This window comes from Sus scrofa, chromosome 1, assembly GCF_000003025.6.
Source record: "Sus scrofa isolate TJ Tabasco breed Duroc chromosome 1, Sscrofa11.1, whole genome shotgun sequence".
In the NCBI taxonomy this organism is placed as follows: domain Eukaryota; kingdom Metazoa; phylum Chordata; class Mammalia; order Artiodactyla; family Suidae; genus Sus; species Sus scrofa.
Window position 1 is genome coordinate 123,220,711 of NC_010443.5, and position 24,900 is coordinate 123,245,610.

General features: G+C 39.5%; 1 protein-coding gene across 1 annotated transcript in view; it reads left to right on the forward strand.

Moving 5' to 3' along the window:
* The window catches only part of FBN1 (fibrillin 1), a 257,639-nt gene that overhangs the window by 118,700 nt on the left and 114,039 nt on the right, over nucleotides 1-24,900 (forward strand). Inside the window, 4 exon segments of the mRNA NM_001001771.1 lie at nucleotides 3,370-3,567; nucleotides 6,174-6,299; nucleotides 14,702-14,827; nucleotides 20,760-20,918. Of these exon segments, the coding sequence (NP_001001771.1) occupies nucleotides 3,370-3,567; nucleotides 6,174-6,299; nucleotides 14,702-14,827; nucleotides 20,760-20,918 (609 nt within the window).

The following is a 24,900-nucleotide window of genomic DNA, read 5'->3' on the forward strand; positions in this document are numbered from 1 at the left end:
AACAAAAAAAAAACCACACCCCAAAACATCAGGATTCTCAATATCCTGTAATGTCTTATATGGGGGAAAAAATCTGAAAAAAAATGGACATATGTACATGTATAACTGAATCACTTTGCTCAACACCTGAAGCTAAAAACAATATGGTAAATCAACTGTACTCCAATATAAAATAAAAGTTAACTTAAAAAAAAAAAAAAAACAAAACACAGGGAGTTCCCATTGTGGCTCAGCAGGTTACGTATCTGGCTTGAGTCCATGAGGATGCGGATTTGATCCCTGGCCTTGCTCAGTGGGTTAAGGATCTGGCGTTGCCGTGAGCTGTGGTGTAGGTTGCAGATGTGGCTCAGATGTGGCTGTGGTGTAGGCTGGCAGCTGTAGCTGCATTTCGACCCCTAGCCAGGGAACTTGCATATGTCTCAAGTGCATCCCTAAACAGCAAAAAACAAACAAAACAAAACAAAACAAAAAAATCCCAGCAGGATTCAAAATTGTATATTTGGCATAATTTCTATTTTGTGACACAAAATAAAAATATATATGTATAAGTTATGTAAAATAATATAATTAATATGATATCAAATGTTTAGGTACAATTATGTGTGATTTTTATTTCCTTATTTATGTTACTTCCTTTTCCTGAGTGTCTGAAATAATTATTTTAGAATCAGAGAACTATATAAAATATTATAATTTAAAAGAGTTCTCGTCATGGCGCAGCAGACGACTAGGAACCACGAGGTTACAGGTTTGATCCCTGGCCTCACCCAATGGGTTAAGGATCTGGCATTTCCATGAGCTATGGTGTAGGTCGCAGATTCGGCTCAGATCCTGCATTGCTGTGGCTGTGGCGTAGGCCAGCAGCTGTAGCTCTGATTTGACCCCTAGCCTGGGAACCTCCATATGCCACGGGTGTGGCCCTAAAAATCAAAAAAATAAAAATAAAAAAATAAATGAGAGGTACTGTCTATCAGAGGAGTAGTTATTAAATGCCTCTAAGTACTATTTGGAAGAACTGAGCTGAAGAAAGGGAGGATGACTTCAGCATTCACCTTTGTCCAGGCAGTTGAGGTAATCAGGAACAATTTTGTTGCCCACTGCCATGTTGCTGAGTGACATTTTCTTTATTGACAGAATGAACCGAGGACAAGGATTTTTTTCGACAGCTCGAGCATTTAAGCATTTGTTTTCTTGTTTGAATTCACTATCTATGAAAGACAATAACAGATTTGGAATAGATCTGTCATATTATGAAGAATATTAAAATATACTTAGAATTTGACAATCTAGAAGTAAAAAATAATCAGGGCAAAAAATGCAGAAATGAAGTAAAAAGATGATAATAAACTGAGGACCTGTAAGGAGATAGGGCTGGGAAGGTGGGCCAGAGCATTTCCAGACTCAAGGGCAGCACTAAGGTTAGTTTTCTGGAATGATAACTCTGGTGGGATTTATGCACCAATTTACACAATTTTTGCCCTGTTTTGGTATCCTGTACTAGTATTTACTTAATTTTCTTCTTTAAATTGAATTAAAAGGTTTTTTTAAATTCTTTCTTATCATAGCAAACATATCTGTGAAATCATGAGTCTGGTATGTTTGTATTTTTTAATGATACAAATTAAAATTAATATTAAGATTTTTAATTTAATTTTTAAATTGAAATTAATTTTTAAATTAAAATTAATATATTGCCATCACTGATACACATAGCACACTTCTGGCATGGAGAGAGGGATCTGTGGAGGTGAGGACTTGACGTTTTGGTTACTTTGTCCACGGCTCAAGTGCTGCCATAATTTGGGTCTGGTTTTCTGTCTGTACTTGACCAGGTGAAGCTTTGTTGTAGGAATTTTTTTAGAAGACTCATCCTCCAGCATGGGCACTAGAGCAGTGCTATTGACCACAGGTGGCTCATTCCAGCCACCTGGAAGGGAGATAAGGGAGAGTGAGGAGGAACATTTAGGGATGGGGAGCAGATGAGTTCATAACTGCAACAGAGAGAAATGAGGAGAGAATACCCAGGATAGAGGGATGCTAGCTGGTAAGAGTCAGCTGTTGCCCAAATGTTGTTATGGTTTAGCTTGTTCACTCTTATCAGTCCTGTATTAAAGAGTTGTCCTTAGTAAATGGCATATCGTGTCCCATGAGCTACTTAGAGAAAGAAAGACATGAATATAACCCCGTGGTTTCATTAGCACACACAGTGATTTTCCTAAACCTGCAGAATTCAGTGGTGAAAGGAACTTACCAGGATCATTTAGTCCATCTGCCCTCTCATAGGAAAGCCTCCATCCATGCACTTCCAGGAATGGCGTGAGGAAGCATGCGGTGTTGGGTAGTGGATGGAAGCCCATAAGTCTTGCCACAGCCCAGCCTCCGTTATCTGTCAAGTCCGCAGTAGAACAGAAACGGTTATTATGGACCTGGTTTCCCTCACAGGGAGGCTGGGGACAGCATGGCTTTAGTCCTCTGAGCTCACTACATCTTAATCTTTCTTGTTTGCTGGCTGCTGATCTAGATTGACTTTCTCTCTTTGGGGGTGGAGAGTGGGAAGAGAGAGAGACTGATTTTGTATTGGATGAGGTGACTTCGAAATTCTCCCTCCGTCTTAGCTTATCTTTGTTTGCTTTAAGATGATCCTTTTGCCCAAGGGGTACAATGATTTCAGATCAGTGCTCTCACTCTTTAAATTAAATATCTGCTGTCTCTTCCATTGCTGACTTTTTTGGTGGTTATTTTTTGTTTTGAATAAGGTGGGTTTTTTTTTTCCCCCCTGGTTTGCTTGTTTTTTTGTTTTTGAAATAAGATGGACTCAATCCAAAAGAAACAGGTAACCATTTTCTTTTTGTTAGGAAGCTCCGGGTAAGAAGATGCCAAAATTTGCCTCATTGCAAGTTTTGAAATTCTTTGCTTTCTCCTACCTAAATCATAGACTATAGGCTCTGTGAAGGCAGAGATTTGGCCTCTTCTAATCACTAAAGCATCTATATCAAGCATAGGGACTGATTCATATTAGTCACTGATACATATTCTTATGTGAATGAATGTTTAAATAATACCATTAGCTGATGTTTGCATAGCATATCACAGTTGTATTTGCCATTAGCTCATCTGATCATTAGAGCAGCATCTTCAAAGTAGATAGGAACTGGTGTTTTTTCATCCTCATTTTGTGGGTGAAGTAAATGGGTTCGAAGGTGGAATGGTCTGCTTGAATCTTCACAAAGAGTCAGTGATGGGGTCAAGGGAGTTCTATCCCTGGAAACCGTTTCCCAGCCTGGAGTGCAGCAAGATGGGCTCTGCTGTTCTGCGTGATGGTTCCTGCTTTTCTGGACTTTCATGGAATTCTCCTTCTGTATTTTTCAGATTATAGGACAGGTCCATGTTTCACTGTGGTCAGCAACCAGATGTGCCAGGGACAGCTCAGCGGGATCGTCTGCACAAAAACTCTCTGCTGTGCCACAGTCGGACGCGCCTGGGGCCACCCCTGTGAGATGTGCCCTGCCCAGCCCCACCCGTGTCGCCGAGGCTTCATTCCAAATATCCGCACAGGAGCTTGTCAAGGTAAACCCCGGGCCGATGGAGTTATTAATGGATTCATCTTATTTGTTCTGGAGAGCCACTCTCCAGTGAAGTTGGAGAGAATGGAAAAGCAGTGTCAGAGGCATAACTTCACGATTTCGCTGACGGCATGATATCCAACTCAGGCATTAGGAGCATGGCTCAAGAGAGAGCAGCTGGTCCCCCTGGATTTTTCCTTGCCAGTAGTTCCCCCCTCTGACCCCAGAAGTGCTTCCCGGGGATGGTGTGATTCTGTTTACAGCAAGACCATACATTATAGCAGTGCTGTGTATAAACACACAGCAAAATTTGTGCACAAGGTAGTTTGTTTTTCTTAATTTATTTTCCCTTCATTTGAGATTATTGGAGTTCCTCTCTCTGTCTCATGGGTTATTCTTAGTTGACCTGAAGAAAATTGTTACTCTCTCCATTTTACATACTACATTATGCTTTTTTTTTTTTTTAACAAGTCAGAAATAAATTAGGATTTGTTTCATGGTTTTAAATATCCCCAGATGTCACCCGCTTGCTTCTTCTCCTGCCTCCCATAGAAGCCCTGACTCTGTTTTTGGCTTTTCCTCCTGTTCTTCCAGCTGTACAAATTCTTTTATTGTCTGGATGTCTGGCAGGAAATAGGAGGAAGTGAACAGAGGCAGCTCCACACTAAACTGATGGGACTAAAAGCTCCCAGGCTGTCTCCGTTTCCTTCAGACATCTTCAGAGCTTTTTTAGCAAGTTGCACTATTTTCAGAAAATTCAAGATATGCTCTTCTGAGGCAAACAGATCCCTAGTTCGGTTTGTTCTGTAGGTTAATTCTAAGGATATTGTGCAATGAAATAGAACTTGAGCTTAATCACTCATCTCTGTGGATCTTCATTAAATTGTCCTTCAATCCTCCACCCAGTCCCATACAACGGACAACTCTCTTGTATGCCCTTGAATGTATCCTTCTGACTGTTAGCAGCCACACAAAGTCACTTTGAAACCCTAGAATTACAAAGGGTAGATGGTACGATTTCAGTAAAAAAAAAAGAGTAAGTTTAGTTCCCCCTTTTCCCTGGTGCCTTCTTATTTTTCTCATCCTTAAGAAAGTCTTAGGGGGTTTTGAAAAAAATTCTTGGCCTTGGTGTTCTGAAGTTAGCTAGCACCCATGAACTCACTGACAGTGCTCAGAAAGCCAGATTATCAGTGTCCCACTCCCCATCCATGAACCCTAGTCAAAGGTTGAGGTGTTCACAGAATGAGATGGAAAAAGAAATGCTTTGGAAAAGATTGAAGAGGGAAAGGGAAGAGCTGCTCCTCTTTAGCTTTGATGTTCATTTCCTATAATTGGGACTTTTCCAGCATTTTCTTTTTTTCCTTCCTGACTCTGCTATTCAACATCCAAGGGAAGAAAAAAGTTTTTCATAAAAAGAAAATCTATGAAAGCCCATGGAATCAAAATGGCAGTTATATTGCCACTATGAGAATGAAATTCTTCATTTTTTTTTTTTTTTTCATAGAGAGTCTGTTATCAGCTTGGGGCACTATCTCCTTGCTGGTATTTTTAGCCCTTAGGCCAGATGTGAGGGACTCTGGGTACTGGGTTCAGAAAGGAGCTTCTGTCTTCAGCCTTGGAATGTATGGCCAGCAGAGAAGTACCCTCATAGATATTTCCTTTTGGTCAAAATTTGTGTTTGGCAAGACTATCTAGTTTGGCTTCTATGTCCATTTTAAATTTCAGATAACATTTTAATGAACATAGTCAACATATCAGGAATAGAAAATTCTGGTGTAAGACAAAATAGAGGTTAGCCATAAAACATAATCTAATTATACTCACATATTGTCATTCATTTCACTTTGAGCCAGGACATTCCATTTAAAACAGTGATGTTTTTATACCAAAACAGAGAGTAGATGGGTCAGGTAAACTCTTCCAGGACTCAGCATGGACTTGAGTGTTTAGCTGAGATGGGGCATGATCCGACTTACCTTTTAAAAAGTTCTCTCTGGCAGCTGCTTTGCTCTCCCTTCTTGGCCTAATTTCCTAGGTTGTTTAACTTTTATTGTGCAAGACAATTCTCCAGAACGTACAGTGAACATTTTCCATTTCATTTGTATAAAAACATTAGCTGCCTCGTGTAGTCTGAGTGATCTCATTCAAGTAAATTCTGTTTGAACTGAATCACTCAATACAAGTCTTAAAGACAGTGTTATCATAGAATTGTGTGGTGTTTTGATTCTAAGCCTTTCTTGAATACCTCTGGTTATTACTGTCAGTCTTTTTATCGTAGTATCCTTGTACTTTGCAGCATGCATAAGAAAACTCACAAAAGCTAATACCAACATTCCCCTCTGCATGAGGGAAGATGAAAGGTGGGAAAATAAAGAATGCTTTTGACTTCTAATAGCACATTATTGACCAAGTTGTGTTACTCAGTAATTTATTTTGCATCATGTAATTGTGAAAAACAGTTTCTCTCATCATGTTTCAAACACTGTGATAGATAATAACTCATTGGGATTAGTGTGATACTATAATTGTGGACAAACTGTCACATTTTTGTCTGCAATGAACTTTATATGAATCTCTCTCTCTCTTTCTGTTGCTTCTAAAATCTAACAGATGTGGATGAATGCCAGGCCATCCCTGGGCTCTGTCAAGGAGGAAATTGCATTAATACTGTTGGGTCTTTTGAGTGCAAATGCCCTGCTGGACACAAATTTAATGAAGTGTCACAAAAATGTGAAGGTAAGAAATATCATGCTTTGCAGTTAAGGGGTGGAGGGGCAGGCAAAACCCCAATCAGTGACAAGCTCTTTTGCAAATTGTTCTAAATCCTTCTGTCTTTGTCATTCCCGTGAATGTGTAAATATAATATTCTTACCAGGAATAATATGCTTTTGCGCTGTTGAACCAGAAAAAGCCTGCAGCTTTTTCCACTTTTATAGACCCAAAATAGGAGATCCATCTGAATCAAATTAAATATTAAAACATGAAATATTTTTGAACCAATATTTGGGTTAAAATGTTCAAGACATGTTTTTGCATAGTTCTAGAGACATGAATTTAAATTTGATCATTACATATCATTCAGAATGACGTATCTTCTGATGTTTTTCTAGCTAAAATATATGTTTGCTTTTTGTTTTTCTTTGGAGAGATCTATTAACTCTTACATTTATGCTCCTAGTACAAGTTTAGACTTTTCTGCCTATCAAATGGAAACCTTTTAATGTTAATCAAATAGAAAAATAACTTGAGGTAAATTTATATATTTGCATTTAGTTTATAGATTGAACTTCTAAAAATGTGTGTACAGAGAATATGTTCATATTCACCTCTCGTGTGATTTGCCAAAAGAGGCCTGGCTTCCAAGGGTAATAAATATTTTTTTCATGAGAGGGAAATATCCAGGAAATAAGTAGGCAGCATTGAATTCTTTTCTTTGGTGAGTTCATGTATTATATATATATATATAATGTCTGATGATAGTGTAACAGCCTGATTCTTAAGGCAACAACTTTCATCAAGCTTAGCAGAGAAAACTTTGTCCTTCATTCTCAACTCACTTTTCTTGGGGTGATTTAAAGTTTCATTTATTATTTTTATGGCCACACCCATGGCATATGGAAGTTCCTAGGCCAGGAATTGAATCCAAGCTGCAGCTGAGAGCTATGCTGGATCCTTTAAGCTACTGCCCCACAGTGACTCAAGCTGCTGCAGTCAGAATCTTAACTCACTACATCACAGTGGGAACTCCTAAAGTTTCATTTGGATGCAAACACTTGTTGAGAGTAGTTGCTGTTGTCTATATGCTCCTAAACCCTAGAAATGAAGGTTACTTCATTCTGAGTTATTTGTCTGTAATTGGATCTTTCTAATTTTCCAAAAATGGGTCATTTTTAGAATCTCTTAGCTTTCCAATTAATCTTTATTTGTTGATTGCCAGGGTATATCATATATGTGAAAGGCAGCTTTGAATACAAGGGGCAATAATTCATAAATTACATTTAAGAAGTTTAACGTCAACTTGCCCTGAAACTGAATAATCTAACTCCAGCAAAATTATCTTTATGGGTTAGAGTTGTTTTTAAGTGCTTAATCATCATATAATTTATAATATGTTCTTGAACATGTTATAATAGTCGAGGTAGCTGTGAAAAATATTTGAGTTCTTTCGAAGGAAGTAGGGCTTCCTTCTTGAGAACATTGTAAGTGTCGACAAATGATAAAGTTGACTCTCTATAGGCCAATGTAATTTAGAAGTTATATTGTGGATTAAGGTAGAAGCAGAGAAGTTTGGTGCAAAGAACTTAACCTGGTTTCATCCTTTCACATTATAAATTAAGGAACTGTCTTGGCTACGTTAAGTACCCTGAGTGAGGTCATCAGCTAGTGCTAAAATTTACCTCTTTTGACTCACTCGCTGGTGCTTGTTGTACCATATTGTCTTTTTTCCTGGATGCAAGCCATTACCTCCATTACTTTAATAGCTGTATTTCCTAATATTTTGAAATATTTAAAATATTATAGTATAGACTTCCAGGTATTAGCATAATATATTTTATGACATTAATAAGCTATGAAGGTTTATGCATGCAAGCTCCACATCAACAATGGGTCATTTGTAGGATTTCTCAGCTTACTGTATTCAGTTTCAAGAGATGCAGTCAAGATTTAGGGCAATTTGCTTATATGACTTGTCTAGTCTGTGCTTCTTTTTCTGAAATTATGATAGCTTCCAGTTTAAACCAGAATTAATTTCTGTGACCCTTGTTTTCCCTCACACTAGTCAGTTAACATCAGTCAGTATTGAACACCTTCTCTTGTTGTGAGCTAGACAGAAGATGCACAGATTTAATACCCAGGCTGAAAGAAAAATGATTCAAAATCCTTTTTATTAATGCTAAGAAACCTATTATGGTGGTATACCCAATGGACCAAAAATTCAGACTGAAAATTACTTAATCCTTTTCCACAAATATTTTTTTTCCCCAGCTACATATTGAAGTCAGTAGCAAGATAAAAACAATAATTTGGCTAGACCTTTTTTTATTCCTTTGCCATCTATGGTTACATTAAATTCAGATGATGGTTTTTTTTCCTCTTCCTTTTAATTTTTTTATGCAAAATTGATATTGGAAGAGAATGTTCCATTATTACTATGTGTACTCTGGCCTGGAGGCTGGTTTGGGCATTGTTGCCCTGCCTTCCTCTGGTAGGAAAGTAGTCAGAAGGTCCTCTGAGACTGCTGGGTGAGCTGGGTCCCTTCCTTGACTCACTGGCTCCTCTCCAGCTCCAGCACCAGGCCATGGGATGTCATGACTCTGGGTGCAGGGTGAGCTCCAGGTGAGCAATAGAAGGGATCCCAGAAAATCTGGCCCCCACCACAGAAAAGATCAAGAGCCCATCCTAGGTACCCTGGAAAGATGATCAGGGGTTCTGTACCCTTGTGAAGGTTGTCCTGGCACCTTTGTCATCACTTTGAGTAGCATTTTAAAAAAATGTTTTATTAAAGTATAGTTGATTTACAATGTTGTGTCATTTTCTGCTGTACAGCAAAGTGACCCAGTCATACATATTTACACACTCTTTTTCTCATATTATCTTCCATCATGTTCTATTACAAGAAATTGTATATAGTTCCCTGTGCTATACAGCAGCACCTCATTGCTTATCCATTCTAAATGTAATAGTTTTGCATCTACTAACCCCAAACTCCGAGTCCATCCCACTCCCCTCCCCCCTCACCTTGAGAACCCCAAGTCTGTTCTCTATGTCTGTGGGTCTGTTTCTGTTCTATAGATAGGTTCATCTGTGCCACATTTTAGATTTTTGAGTAGCTTTTTAAATGTATCTTCCTCTTGACTTAGGAAGGAACTAGGTACCTGGAAGCCCACAGTCATTTAAAAAAATTCAATCAATAAATTAATTGTGGCCAATTTATAAGATGTTAACCTTTACATCCTCAGGGATGGTGACTGTGGCTTTGTGTGAGACCTTTTACAGAATTCTCCCTTACTTCTTAAAATAGCCCTCTTTCCCCAAAACTTTTAAAAAGTCAAGTTTTATATCCACACATTCAAGTTAGGTACCTTTGAAATGGAAATTAACAAGCTGAAGTAATTAAATAAAAATTATTAAATTTTCATAAACTTAAGAGAAAGAGATTTATAGCTGTGATTTGAGAAAAAGGGAAACAGAGTTCATACCCACCTTGGTTGTTGATTTTTCCAGTGACTCGAGAGTATGCACCCTGAAAGAACACACGAGTCTTTTCTTTTTGGAAACCAAGTCCATATTTGCATAGGTTACTGTGGGAGGAAATTAAGAAATAAAAAGTGTAATTAAAGGATTAAGTTTTATTTCTGGAAGAAGTCCCTTGGATTCCTAATTGACCACTAATATTTTGGGATTTAGATTATCCCCAGCCCAGCCCTTAGCAGTTACAACAAGGCGTGATGCAAAGGATTTTCTCAAAATGTAGCTCTTAAGTTTGTGCATTCCCTGATATGTGAGCCCCAATCCTTAAGACTTCCCATTTCTACAATAATGGCATATTTATCTGATGGACAGTTGCTATTAGAGGCTCCTATCCTCTCAAGGCACCAAGGAGAGAATTCCTGGGGCTGCTTCAGACATTGCCCCTGATGGGGCTCCATCCCCTGCAGCTGGCACAGGCTCTGAGTCACATTCAAGGTCATCAGCTCCCTATCCAGTCGCTGAACAAAATCTCTGTGGTATAAGCATGAGAGCCCAGGAATAAGGTTGGCGTGACCTAGTCCTGGCAGTGTCCCTTATTCTCTGTGTGATCTTGGACAGGTCAGCTACCAGCTCTCAGTGACACCAGCCTTCCAATGAGGAGGTTGAACAAGATGATATCCAGGGTTTTTTCCCAGTTCTGCCGTCTATTCTCCCTCTTCTCATTTCTCACTGTTTCTCCATTGGGATCAGGCAGCTGGTGCTGCATGACTGAGAAACCATGCAAACTGGTGTGCATGACCATAAGCTAGTAATATGGCGGATGAGTATTTGTTGACATGACACAAAGAATCAGTTTATTTACTCTTTAGTTGCATATGTTACACTGATTTCAGATGTCTAATAAGGCAATAATAACTCTCAGGCTCTGTGGCATTTATAACTATTAGTGTCATATATTGCTTTTCAATAGCTGCAACAGTTTTTAGTTTATTTTTTTTCTCATTTGGTTAGTAATCTAGACTGTCAGGATCTAGGCAGTCAAGTTAACTGGTTTCCCCCATTTCTCAATCATGGTTGATGTCCATGCTCTTGGAGGGAGCTCCTGGACAGCTGAGTGTCCCGGGGATATCTGCCTGTAACTGGGACCCAGCTCCATCCCATCTGCCCTACCTACTCCCCCTCTTACTCCAGGAGCCCTAGGATAGGGACAAGGGCTGGGAAAAATGCCTTTGGAGGGCAGATGAGACAGGGGGATGAGAAGGAAGAACAGAGGGCAGAGGCAGCAGGTAGGAATCATCTCTGATTCTCTCCTATGTGGGGTCCATGATAGTCTGTTAGAAGGAGATCTACACAGTGTGCAAAGGGCATGAAAAAAATAATAGATTAGTATGACTGAGTTTCAGAGTGTAAGTGATTTTGATTCAAATGCTTTCTTCCAGATTTTCCCTGTCAGGGACTCCTGCCACAACCTGCTCATGGATTCAGAACTTGCTCCATTGCCAGGAAGCAATGGGACTGAGAAGCAGGGTGGTTCAGGAAAGTAGAGAGGCCCTAGACACAGGAAGGAAAAGGCGTGTCACTGAGGAGAGGATGTTGAAGGGGATTCAGAGCCATTTAAACTCCTTCAAACTGAACAATTTGGCCTGGCACTTTTAGCTTTATCTGTGTGAAAAGTAGGGAGGTGCACACTGCAGTGTATTTCCTGACCCGCTGACCTTTGAAGGTGTGGACCTGAGTGGAAACCCTGCCCCCGCCCCTGACAGTCAAAGGCTTAGGTTTAACATCACTTTATGCATGAACTTCTTTGCTCTTATTTCCAGTTTTACTCACTCCATTTTTTCTGAAGGCTTCAGGGTAATGAAAGAGTTGTGCCTAGGCACCAGAGTTATGGAAATCAGGTCCTACGGTCATACCTTTACTTTGAGGGTTAGAGAAGTTGACACACATAAGGCATTTTTGACAATGCCTGGCACTCAATACAAATTAACTCTTTTTATTGTGGTTGTTGTTATTATTATCTTTAGTAAAGAGTCCAACTCTAATATAGCCAGCATGTCAAAGAAGAAGGTTCCTCTACCCTGCCAAAGTTAATTCTTGTTTCTAAATAATTTTTATGAGAAAAATAATATATATACATATATATATACACACACATACATATATATGACTAGGTTACTTTGCCATACATAGCAGAAATTGACAGACATTGTAAATCAACTATAATAAAAAATTTTTTAATAAATAACTTTTTTCCTACTGTATACTGTCACTTAAATAACCTCTTTGATATTGATGTCTTTTAAGTGGCCTTAATAAGAGTGGTAGGGCTTATTTATACAAGTAGAAAATGTTTAATAGACACTGTTTCCTCACATGATTTTTGCTAGGCGTTGTGTGACTCGAACATTACCTTTTAGGGACACTTTGAGAAAGATGCATTGGTCTTAATACTTTGGTGTTATAACTGCCTCTATTGTTAGATGAGGTTATTAGATCCTCTAGGCTCTTTGATGGACTGGTTTGGCCTTTTTTTGGTTTTAAGTAGGGGGGTGTGGCTGAAGGATCGATGTTAAATAATTACCTTACAATGAGCCTTGAGGTGGTGGTTAAAGAAAGGTTAGATCAGAGCCTTAGGCTCTGTGCTCGGCCATCTCTTCCTGACTGTCACTGACTCCACAGTGACATTTGTATCTGTCCCAGCAGAACATCACCTTTTCCCTTACACAACTCCACAAGGACGATCTGCCTGGGTGCACACTGACTCTAACATAAGCAGTGTAATTGTTTGGTTTAGCTTCTAGCCTAGCATAGAAGAATGGGAGTTTTGCTTTTAAAAAAGATTAAACTGCATGGAAACAGTGTCACTGCTGTCTTTTTGCCTAGCAGGCTGCACTTGAGTCAGAAGATACTTGAATCTGATCCACTTAGAATTCTATTTTGTTTTACCAGTGAAGAGCAGTAGTTATGCCTGAAATTAATACAACTTTGTAAGTCAACTATATTCTGATGAAAATTTTTTTTAAAAACAAAAGAAATGGAATAGAATGTAGGAAAAAAAAAAGAGCAGTACTTAAACTGGAGAAATTTAAAAATAAGAAATGTTCTTGTTTTTAAACTACTAGTGTTGGCAGTCTGGCCATTGCAATTGTCCCAGGAGGCTTGGGTCAGACTGTCCCCCTCCCTAGGTCAGTGCAGAAAGCCACATTTGTCTTAGAGAGGAGTCCACACAGATACCCTGGGTCCTCAGTTAACTTTTATTTTTTTTCTTTGTAGGGCCATACCAGCAGCATATGGAGGTTCCCAGGCTAGGGGTCAAATAGGAGCTACTGCTACCAGCCTACGCCACAACCACTGCAACTTGGGATCTGAGCAGAGTCTGCCACCTACACCACAGCTCATGGCAATGCTGGATACTTAACCCACTGAGCGAGGTCAGGGATCGAACCCACATCCTCAGGGATACTAGTCGGATTCGTTTCTGCTGTGCCACAATGGGAATTCCCTGGGTTAACTTTTTCAAAAATTTATTTATTTGTTTTTTTATGGCCACACCCATGGCATATGGAAATTCCCAGGCTAGAGGTTGAATCAGGGCTGCAGCTGCTGGCCCATGCTGTCGCCACAGCAATGCCAGATCCAAGCCATGTGTGTGACCTACACTGCAGCTTGTGGTAACACTGGATCCTTCACCCACTGAGCAAGGCCAGGAATCAAACCTGCATTCTCACAGACATTATGTTGGGTTCTTAACCCAATGAGCCACAATGGGAATTCCTGAATTCACTTTTAGCCTAAGCAGGAAGATCTCTATTTCTTTCCTCCCCTCAGTAAGGTCACATCTATTGACAACTGTCAGTGTCTGATTGTGGCTCTTGGAAAGCTCTCATTGAAGGAAATGGTGATATTTGTCCGACGTGACTTCTGCTGCTTCCTTAAGGAGACCCAGTGGCCTCAGGCCCTGAGGACTCACCACAGCTCTGACCTCAGCCAACCCCTTGGGGAATTGGGTGGTTGGAGTGGTTTTCAGAGTTGTGCCCTTTGGGGCACGATGACCAGACCATTATCGGTGGGTGGATGTGGGCTCCTGGAAGGACATAACCCCGGGTGAGGCAGCTCTCCGCAGGTCAGGCAGAACTGGAGGGAGCTGAGAGCTGGAGGCCATCTCCTGACAGCACCTCCAGATCTGGGACAGTGAATTATTCCCTGAAGAGGATTCTGGATGGAGCATCCAAGCTTACCCACAGCTCACTCTCTGAACCCACAGAAAACAGTCCTAGTGGCAGTTTGGGAGCCTCTGAGAACACACCAAGCTGGCCACATCTTGGTCAGTACTCAGACCACAAGGTCTTCTCTGTAGGATTTCGGTACCTGTTTTGTGGACACTCAGATCAAAAACAAATGCAGGAAGTTATGCAGAATATAGAATGAATGGAAAGGGAGTTTAGGAATTACCTGATGGCTCAGCAGATTAAGAATCCAGCATTGTCACTGCTGTGGCTTGAGTTGCTGCTGTGGCGTGAGTTCAATCACTGGCCATGTCCACATGCCACAGGCATGACCAAAAAAAAAAAAAGAAAAGAAAAAGAAAGGCAGCTCAACTCAATGCAAAATGTGGAGAGAAAAGGGAATACAAAATTTTAAACAAAATATTAGGAATATTAGCATACTGTGAGGACTTGGTGAAACAACAATACAGGTTTAGATTTTAAAGGCAGAATTTCTTTCATTTTGCCCTAATCTTGCAGACTTGACAAATTTCTTTGAGTAAGGCTATGTTAAAAGAAGAAACACCCACTCTTTGCATTAACTAGTTTATAGGTAGCTTGTATTCTGTAAAGATCACTTTCTGGGAATAGGATTTGACGAGTGTTACATCTGAATTCTTATAATGATAAACAGTTTTATATGGTGTTCTACAAATACTGAAACACTTTCTTTCATTCCAGATATTGATGAATGCAGCACTATTCCTGGAATCTGTGATGGGGGTGAATGTACAAACACAGTCAGCAGTTACTTTTGCAAATGTCCCCCCGGCTTTTACACCTCTCCTGATGGTACCAGATGCATAGGTAGGTGTAATTATAAACAGCATGCATGGTTTCTTTAAATCACTTCCAAATAATTTTTTAAGGGAGATATGTAATTTGTCACTTGATGTAAAATGTGCTTTTATGGAAATTTATTAAATTGTTGACCACCCTCTCAAAGAACAGAGGCGCCTGTGGTCTTGTTTGGGGATTTTTTTTTTTTTTTTTTTTTTTTTTTTTGCTTTCTGTAAAGAGATGATCCAGGAGACCTTACAGATAGACTCAGTCTATAAATTAATTTTACAGTTAATTATCCTTGACTCCTCTCTCTTTTTACCCCCACTTCCAGTCATTTCCCAGGACCTATGTTAATTTAAGGTCTGAAATTTTATAATAATCTCTTAATTGTTCTTCCTGCTTCCTGGCTTCCCTGCAATCCATCTTGTCAGATTTATCTTCCTAAAATAGTACTTTGATTAAATAACTCTCCTACTCAAAAACCTCTGGTAGTTTTCCACTAGGATTTGGATGTTAGTGTTTTTCAGTCTGTGTCCCATGGAATCTCCAGGTGCTGAAAAGCCCTTTCAGGCTGCTGGGGTGGGAGAAAGGGACAGGGAAATGGAGGAGGCTCTGTGGAAAGGGCTCCTGCCCCACCCCCATACACACACTCCAGGGAGTTTTGCTTTTATCTGGGTGGAAGTTAGCCTTCCATGTAAAATATCAATTAAATAAGAGCTCCTGTTTTTTAAAAAACAGTTTTGAAAACTGTTGAATTGAATGGCTGCTCAGACTTCCTTCAAAGCCCACAAGTCTAGAATCAAGTTCAAGAGAATAGACATCCTGATAATGAGGGAGCTTTGTTCTCTGACCCTTCCAGCCTAGCTGACTAGTCAGGGCAGTCCCTGCTTTTCACCCCAGATGGGTCATTCATTCCTTCATGCCATTCCTGTTGCACCACTCAAGGTGCTCCTTCCAACTCAAGACCCCCTTTCACACTTTCTACTCAGATTCTCTATCTTTGAAGAGATCAGCTTACCTGAAAGCGTTTCTCCTGAACCTAAGGATATGCTTATTATTAATGGTCTTATAGGGACTTTCTGTGTTTCTCTATGTTTCTATCTCCCTAAGTAAGGTATAAGTTCTCCTTAAAGAACAGTATCTACTCTCCTTATATTCCTGGTGGTTCTCAGCATAATTCCTTGCATGTAGTAGGCACTCAATAAATGTTGAATGTCAAGATAAGTAATTCCCCCTTATTAGGGCAAAGCTGGGAAGTCTGTGGCAAAAGGCTTTGGAGAAAAATGAAATGCTGTCTTTTGATGTTTGTTTCTGGCCCATATTTTCAAAGACTCTCAGCTTCACATCTTCACCACAGGCCATGACTTTCAGACCAAAACAGAATTGCACTTGAAATTCTGAATTCCTTTTTAGTTAGTCACACATAATAAAAGCTGAGGGTAGTTTCTTACAGTTGATACTTGAGTAAGAACAACTCATGAGGGAAGCCTATCTGGACTTTTCCTTAGAAACAATGGTCGTTGGTGCCTGGATTGTTTGATTTTCCAAAATCTATCCATAAATGTTGAAACTGCAGTGAAAGGATGCTACAAATTCATGGAGCTCCCTTTTTTCCTCAAACTTTCCCAGTTAGCACATGAACTCCAGTGCATATGCTTAGCAGCAGTTGTTTCCTGGCCAGATAATAGGTAGATTTTTTTTGGTTTGTTTGTTTGTTTTTGTCTTTTCTAGAACCACTCCCGCAGCATATGGAGGTTCCCAGGCTAGGGGTCTAATCGGAGCTGTAGCCCCCAGCCTACACCATAGCCACAGCAACGTGGGATCCGAGCCACGTCTGCAACCTACACCACAGCTCATGGCAATGCTGGATCCTTAAGCCACTGAGCAAGGCCAGGGATCAAACCCACAACCTCATGGTTCCTCGTCAGATTCATTAACCACTGAGCCACAACGGGAACTCTGATTTTTTTTTTTTAACCTTCAAAGAGAGACCCAAATGACATTAAAATAATTGGCTGTAATAATTTTAATACATTGATGTATCAGTCTTTACATTTTTTAATTTCTTTCCTTTTAACTAATATATTCATTCTGTTTACAAAAGAAGAGAACTAACATTTGTGGGTCACCTCCTAGGCGTAAGATATTTTATGGAAATTATGTGACTTAATGTTCAAAACAGTAGATGGGAAGCTTCAAAAGAAGCTTAATGTTCCCTGTAGGTGGAAGAAGCTGAGGTTTAGGAAGTCGAGACAAAGATTTGGTCCGATTGTTTAAGCAGTTACTAAGTGAGGGCATGGGATTCCAACTTGGGCTGAGTCTATAGTCTGGACTCCACCCATTGCTTCCTTCCAAATGAGCAGGGGATGCTTTAAATGTTGGCTTGCCATACCCCTAGGCAGGAGAACTTTGTTACTTTGTTGTACCCATAATTAGCAACTTGTTACATAAAATGATCCCAATGACATTTCTCCCTTACTGATTGCTGATAGTTCCTGCCAGGGTAAATCACAGAGACTCCTCCCCAAATTATCCCTAGTGGGAAAAAAAATATATATAGTTGCTTGTTTGGAATAGTACATCTAACCAGTTGGAAATTCCACATGTAGATAGTGGTCTGTAGCATCTTCCTTTTACATTTCCTTTACCTGTGATATCCCAGCTGTTACGTTCTGTTACAACGTTCTGTGACTCAGATCTCACCAGTCCTAACTCTCCCTTTGTCCTCTAAGCTCTCACAGTGATATTGCATTTTATTTTTTGTTCTGTAACCTTTCTCTGGCACTTTATAATATTTTGTGTAGGGTTGTTTTTTTCATGGTAGTGTGGTCTGTCTCATCAATTCCCAGGTGTCTGAAAGATGCCTTGTACCTAGTTGGGGCCTCACAACTCCTAGCTCCTGGTTGATATTAGTGATTGGTTAGGGGAGACCTGTGGATAGGCTGGGAGGACCTGTAGACACCTATTTAATCCATAATTTATTTGTTTGGATGTAATGTGATCTCTGGGTCCTGAGAGTAAGGACCAAGTGATTCAGAAGGGGAGAAAGGAAGAAACTTTCCTACTCCTTTTCTGCCAGATATCTTAGCCAAGGCGGATTTAAAATAGATGAAGGTAGCTTGGGCTTATCAGACACAACTTAGAATAGATATACAAGGAGATCCTGCTGAATAGCATTGAGAACTATGTCTAGATACTCATGTTGCAACAGAACAAAGGGTGGGGGAAAAATGTAATTGTAATGTATACATGTAAGGATAACCTGACCCCCTTGCTGTACAGTAGGAAAATAAAAAAAATAAAAATAAAAAAATAAAATAGGTGAAGGTGTCTTAGGTTCCTCCTACCTCCCTTTATCTCCTCTAGATCTTAACATTCTTCTCCCTCATGTCCCATAGACCTTCAGATTGCTTTAAAGCCACCCCCTACCCTCTAAGCAAAGTGATCCAGCACAACAGTGGTTTCCTTTCTACTTCCTTTGGCACTACCATCTGATAACATGGGGAACTTCAGGCTGGTGCGCCCAAGGGTCAGATCCTCTGAATGGTTTCTCATTTTTACAACTCGTCCCTTTCTTTATTTATTAGCCCATTGGTTTTCTTTACAACTATAAGCAATGAAAATGTGTGTATTTTAACAAAACTCTCCTGAAAAAAATAAATTAGTACAGTGATTATTGTATGTTCAGGTGCCATTTATAAATCAGGGACTGCCAGCAACCCAAATGTGGCTGGTAATTCCTTCAGTCCCAAGAGTCACCATTTTGTTCAAGAGTCTCTGACCCATGATTTATCATATAAGTCAGCCAGCTGATCAGTAAAAGAATATCATAGAGAATTTGCAAAATAATAGACATTAGCCCATTAAGCATTTGCTGTTGGCAGCTGTATGTCCCAGTTTTGCTCTGAAAGATAGCCCACACTGAAAATTGTATATATAAATTTTGGTCAAGTGTTTATACTGGGTTTTGACCACCAAATTCACTTGAAGCTGGGATGTAAGCCAGTTTTGAACATCTCTTCCCATTCTTAACAACCTTCAGTTTCCATGCCCAACATATTAATCCTGGAGTATATGCAGTATTAGTGGCTTTAAGGCAATGCAAATTAGGAAGCAGGAAGTTCTGTTTCTGCCCCCGTTCTTCCTAGGGGAGGTGCCACCCAAGTTTCCACAGAGCATTCCTTGTCTGCACTCCCCTCTCTAGTCATTTGCTCTGGAACAGGCTAGAGTAAGACTTGTTCTGCCTCTTTGCTGAGACTATTAGTTTGACCAGAGGTGCAGGAACTTGGGACCACAAAAAATTTCTGGAAAGCACATGTATACTTACTAGTGGTTTCAAGTAGTTTTTACAAATAATCTCGTATCCTTTAAAGTGGGACCCATAATTTTCTTTTATGGTTTATCTAGGTTTGTTGTAGCCGTCTTCCCTTGACATTAATAATTTAAGTGTTTCTAAGTTAGCTTTGGTTTTTCATTTTATTTCATTTTGTTAATTTATGGAAACCCTCAAGATTTTAAGCCTCTGTGTTTGTAAGAATGACATAGATGAAAGCAGTTATAGGTATGACCCTCTCTGATCAAACGATGGTTAATATGTAGACTTACAGGAAACATAGGGACATATTTTTGACTATGCACAAATTCTTCACCTTAAAAAAGGATTTCCCAGTTATATTCCTTCAAACGACAAGCATATTTAAAATATTAGTTAGATTTAAAGCTTTATCTTATAGGAACTGTACACAGATATATTTTACTTGAAGAGAGGACCACTGCTAACCTAGGACAGTTATATCAAGGTGTTCTGCATTGCTACCTGCCTTCTTTATTCCACAGCATGACATCAGAGGCCCATGAAACAGTGAGGTTTCTCCTGTGTCACGGGCCCTTTTCTGGTAGCCCAGAATTGTACTGTGTGTCAGTGTTGTCATGAAAGTCAATAAAAGTGACATATAGAAAAATGTCTTTCCTGTTGCTTTGAGAAGATAACCTTTCTGCAAAAAAACCAAAAAAAAAAAAAAAACCCAAAAAACGTAAAGAACTATTGGATCCTATAGCACTAAGAACTTGAAATCATGTACATTTTGAACTTGTAAATAATAAATACCTTATAAAATCAATTAGGTTGTGTTGTGGGATGGAAATCTGTGAAATTGGATTGTTATGATCATTATACAACTACAGATGTGATAAATTCACTTGAGTAATAACAAAATAAATAAATAAATAGATAAATAATAAAAATAAAAATTCTTGCCAATGCAAATTGTCGAGAAAGATATAATAAGTATAAAAATGAGAAAAAATGTGATTATTATATTTAATGCATATGATATAATTATATGGTTGGAAAATTCAAAAAAATAAAAATAAAAATAAAATAAAATCAATTAGGGCCCCAGGACAAGAGGAAATCTTGACTAACAAGCATTGGATCTGCCTGCAAAGTAGCTTGCTCCTTTAACAAAAAAAAAAATTCACAAATCTGACTTAACCATTTCAGCCTGAAAAATAATGAAGATCTTCTAGAAATGGAGATGATAGTGCAGAGTTCATGTTGTTTCAAAATGGATTTATATCAAATTTTGCCTCAGGTGGCTCAAATTAAGTCGTTTGAAACCAAGGACCACACAGTCTCCCTTCAGTATAGAAACATGTTTGTATAACTGATTAACTGTCACCACCAGTGATTTTCTTCATCTCTCTTTTCCTATGGCTTATATGGCTGTAATCATTCGTTCCCACCTTGGGGATGGAATGTGGGCCAAGTGCAGCAGTTCACAGGGACAAACAACGAGCATCATTGCCGAGCAGTGCACGCAGTTTCCCTTCCAGGGCAGGGCATCAGTTCATCCTGTTCCAGCCCCAGTGGGAAATGTGGTGGTGCTGGGGTGGGAGAGGATCATTAATAAACTTGATCTCAATGATGTGTATGGGGGTTTCTTTGTCCTCTCAGATGTCCGCCCAGGATACTGTTACACGGCACTAACAAACGGACGCTGTTCTAACCAGCTGCCACAGTCCATAACCAAGATGCAGTGCTGCTGTGACGTTGGCCGGTGCTGGTCTCCAGGGGTCACTGTCACCCCTGAGATGTGTCCCATCAGAGCAACTGGTAAGAACCCTTCCATTTATCCTCTTGTATCCCAGCTCAACCCCCACAAGCCCAGAGGCAATGTGCATGCTGCAAATTTAGTGGAAATCTGGGTAAGTTAATAAGATTCCAGAAAATAAAGGAGACAACAATTTGGAAATTTCCCCAAATAATGAAGAGGGAAAATATAGAGGTCTATACAAATTAATAGTGTTTTGAGGTACCATAATCTTACTTAGCTTGCATACTACCACTGAGCAGCAACTTGACTTGTCAGGAAGAACTTGTTCCTTCTTACCCTTGTGTATTTCTTTTGGCTCATTTCATCCTCTAAAGCTCGGCACTATAAAACTCAACCTGCTCAGAGCCTTTCAGGTGAGTTATTCTGGATACCCATTTCCTCCTTTTCTAGCATTTGACACTTTCCTCTTTGTTGCCAAATCCTATTGAAATTTTTTCTTTTCTATTTCTCTTTTATGTCATACTTATTTCCATGTAAAGCTCATTTTCTGTCATCTGGACTATTGCAGTAACCTCCTAACTGGTCTCTATGAAATCCACAGCTGCCACATATCTTTCCCCAAGCATAACTCATCTGAAATTCATTATTTGAAAATTGTGTCTAGGGAAGATGTGGAGAAAGATGTCCAGAAAAAAATTTCCTAGGATGAATGCAGGCTATATCCAGTCGTCCAAGTCCTTCCATTTCTTAAAAATAAAATTTTACTACTTAGCATAACATTTAGAGTCCCCAAATCTGAGCCCAGTTCATTTTTTAATTCTTCTTCCTTATAGTAGCTTTATTTTCTAATTATATTTTATTATCAAGCTTTCCTTGAACCCAGTCTGAGCATTTCTATATTCAAATCTTCTTTTTTTTTCTGAAAACTTTTCTGCAGTTCATGTCCTTACTCCCCATCCCTGCCACCCCAGCCTGTTTATACCCCAGCCTGTTGGTTAGTTTCCACTGATACATGACCTAATCCAAGCACATACCAAGATAACCACAGCTGGAGGTGCTGCCTGCTTGCTCAGTGCTCTGGGTTTGTGCTATTGCTAAGGCACAGATCCCATCTGTGCAGCTTTATGCCTATGTGTCTTCATGTATTTCTTTTTTACCAGTTGATAGATCTCATCCGTCATCATTCCTATTCCTTCAGCTTTTTTAACATTTCCCTGATACTTAGCAAAAACTTGCTTGTGGGAAGAATTTAGGTAGAGTGTACAATTTATGAGGTGACAGCTTTTCTATCAGTGGAAACTGGGGTTACATCTTCTTCTCAATCTGGTTCCTGAAAAATGTGTTTAAATCAGGAAATTTTAGGAGAGAACATCAAGGTGAGGATAGATGAATGCAAAATTAATGAAATACTTCCGAGTGTGCTATTCACAGAACACGAATACTCCATTATCATGGCTTACAGACCTGCTCACAGAGGTCGTTTTTAAGTTTTTGTTTATTACTGAGAATTATGTGTGTGAATTAAAGAAGCAAGAAAATCTTTTAATATATTTCAACATATAACAAGCCATATATTTTGTCTGAGTTGCTTTATAGTCTGTGGCCTAAAAATATAACACACCCTTCTTCATTCACTAGGGCACTATTTAATGGGTCATTGTTTAGAAGCAGGTGACTTTCTACTAGGACAGGAGAGTCGTTTTTTAAATACATGCGTTAACTTAGGAATCAGCAGCATTTATGTGGACTCCTTTCTTTGTTGAGGCCTTGAATAGAGGAGTGAGGACTAGAGCAGGTTTAGATGCCCGAAAACTTACTCTGGTACATGTGGTACAGAAGGCCTGGTTCCACTATGTGGCTTTGCAGGGAGCTGCTCTCCTAGGGATACCACAGAAAGATGTACAAACCTGAGGGAGGCCCAGAGCAGAGCAGGTGGATAGAGCAAACTAATTTGCAGGTAGGTATGTTTGTTTGTTCAAATGTTCCAGTTCCAGTACTACAGAGCCCTGGCCTCTGGAGGGTGATGATATTGGAAGGACTGTTTTAGATTGCTCAGCTTTTCACTTAAAATCAGTGTCACCTCCAGGTTAAATGGAGATAGGAAGGAGGGCTATCAGGACAACAGCTGAACAAAATTAGCTTCAGATTGCTGATCCTGGATGTTAAGGGACTCAGTGGAAAGTTATTAAGTTGAAGAAAGCAGGCAAAAGTACGGAATCCAGTCTGATATACTTTGCTGGAGAAGTTAAGAGGAATTAATGGTATGTTTAAAGTAATAGACCCACCTAATTAGCAGAAATGCTGATAAGCTATCCAACTTCTTTTATACAAATCCTAAAAAACTTTTTTTTTTTTTTTTAAAAAAAAGGTTGGTTGGTGCTTGGAAGTAAAGCAGGCCCCTAAGTATAATTGCCATTCAGTTAAAACCCACATGGTTAATGAAATCCTCTTGTGTGCAATTTGCCAGGTGAGGCTAAGAGTGGAAATTAGTTGTGAGTCAGATAGGATCCTTGACTTCAAAACTGCACAGTCTTAGTGGTAGGGAGTTGTTAGAAAGCAGGTAGCCCGGAAATGATGGGTATGGCAGATGCAGGTGATAATTCTATAAGAAAGATCATTGTGGTTTAATGAGAGGGACTGTGGCATCCTGATTCAGGGAAGCATAAACAATATGTGAATCCTTTCCAAATACACTCAAGTCCTACAGAATCTCTGTGGGTTGAAATTCTAGATAAATAATAAAGTAGTAGAATTTTCTGAACACATCAACTTAACCTGAGTTGGAAATGTCAAGTATGATTGAAAAAGTTTTAGTAATGGACCAGATAATAACAAGGTACTTGGTATCTAGATATATTTAGTCAAATGTAAATGGACAGTATGTCCCATGAGGTTGAAATATAAATACATTTCAGTAAGACATATTACTGTGTGGAAGAATAAGTCAGATTTTAGTCCACAAGGAAAATAAACATACTAACCTAATTTCTATTAATGGATGAAGCTAGTATAGAAAGTGTCCATGGGAGAATCCTTGTGTGCAAGAGGTATTAAAATTATCAATATTCTGGCAAGAGGGAAAAAAAGAAATTTTAAAGATCATATAGTTTACTTATAGAAGGGAACTATGACAAAACACAGCTATTTGTAGGAAACATGAAAAATGCATAGTTAAGTAAAGACATTTCTCAAAACGTGCACACTGTTTAAAAACACCTGTTTGGAAGCCTCTCTCCACTGAAAGGTGTCACACATCTGAAGATGATTTATTCTGATAAAGACCTGGCATTGTGAGAAGTAGGAAGCCACCTGTGTAATCACAGGGGAAACAGTTGACTAAGTCAGTGTGTACTAATTCTGGGGATCATTCTGCAGCATTAACATCAGACCACCACCCTCTAGTATCCCTTCTGCCCCATGGCCTGCGTCCTCTCTGTCATTTTATTGTCTCTCACAAATAGATATTCCTCAGGGCTCTGTCTCCTTACTCCCTTCTATTCACTTTCTACACCTTCCTTACATGAGCTCATCCATCCCCATGGCTTTAAATACCACCTGTCTACTGATAACCTCCAAACTTCTAAGCAGCCCTGACTTCTCTAGGTTTCAAACTCTTATAAAACTGCTGTGTGACATCTCTTATGGATGTCTGACGTCTCGAAACTCCTATGTTCAACATGGAACTTGGCTTCTACCCACCAAACCTGCTCCCATCACAGCCTTTCCCATCTCAGCTGACAGCACCAACATCGACCCAATTGCTTAGCCGGAAAACAAGAAGTCATTTTTAACTTTCTGTTCCCTCAGCTCTGACATTTACTCCTTCACCAAGCACAGCCCATTTATCTCTAAAATGTGCTTCAAATGTGCTTACTTCTGTCCTGTTCCATCACTGCCTCCCTGGTCCAGCCATCCTTGTCTTGCCCTTGGTTTTCTGCAGCAGCCTTGCCTTTCTCCTGTAATTCTCTGTATGCTAGTGAGAATGATCTGAAAATGTTCATCTGACCATGTCCCACCCCTGCTAAAGACTCCCTGTGGCTT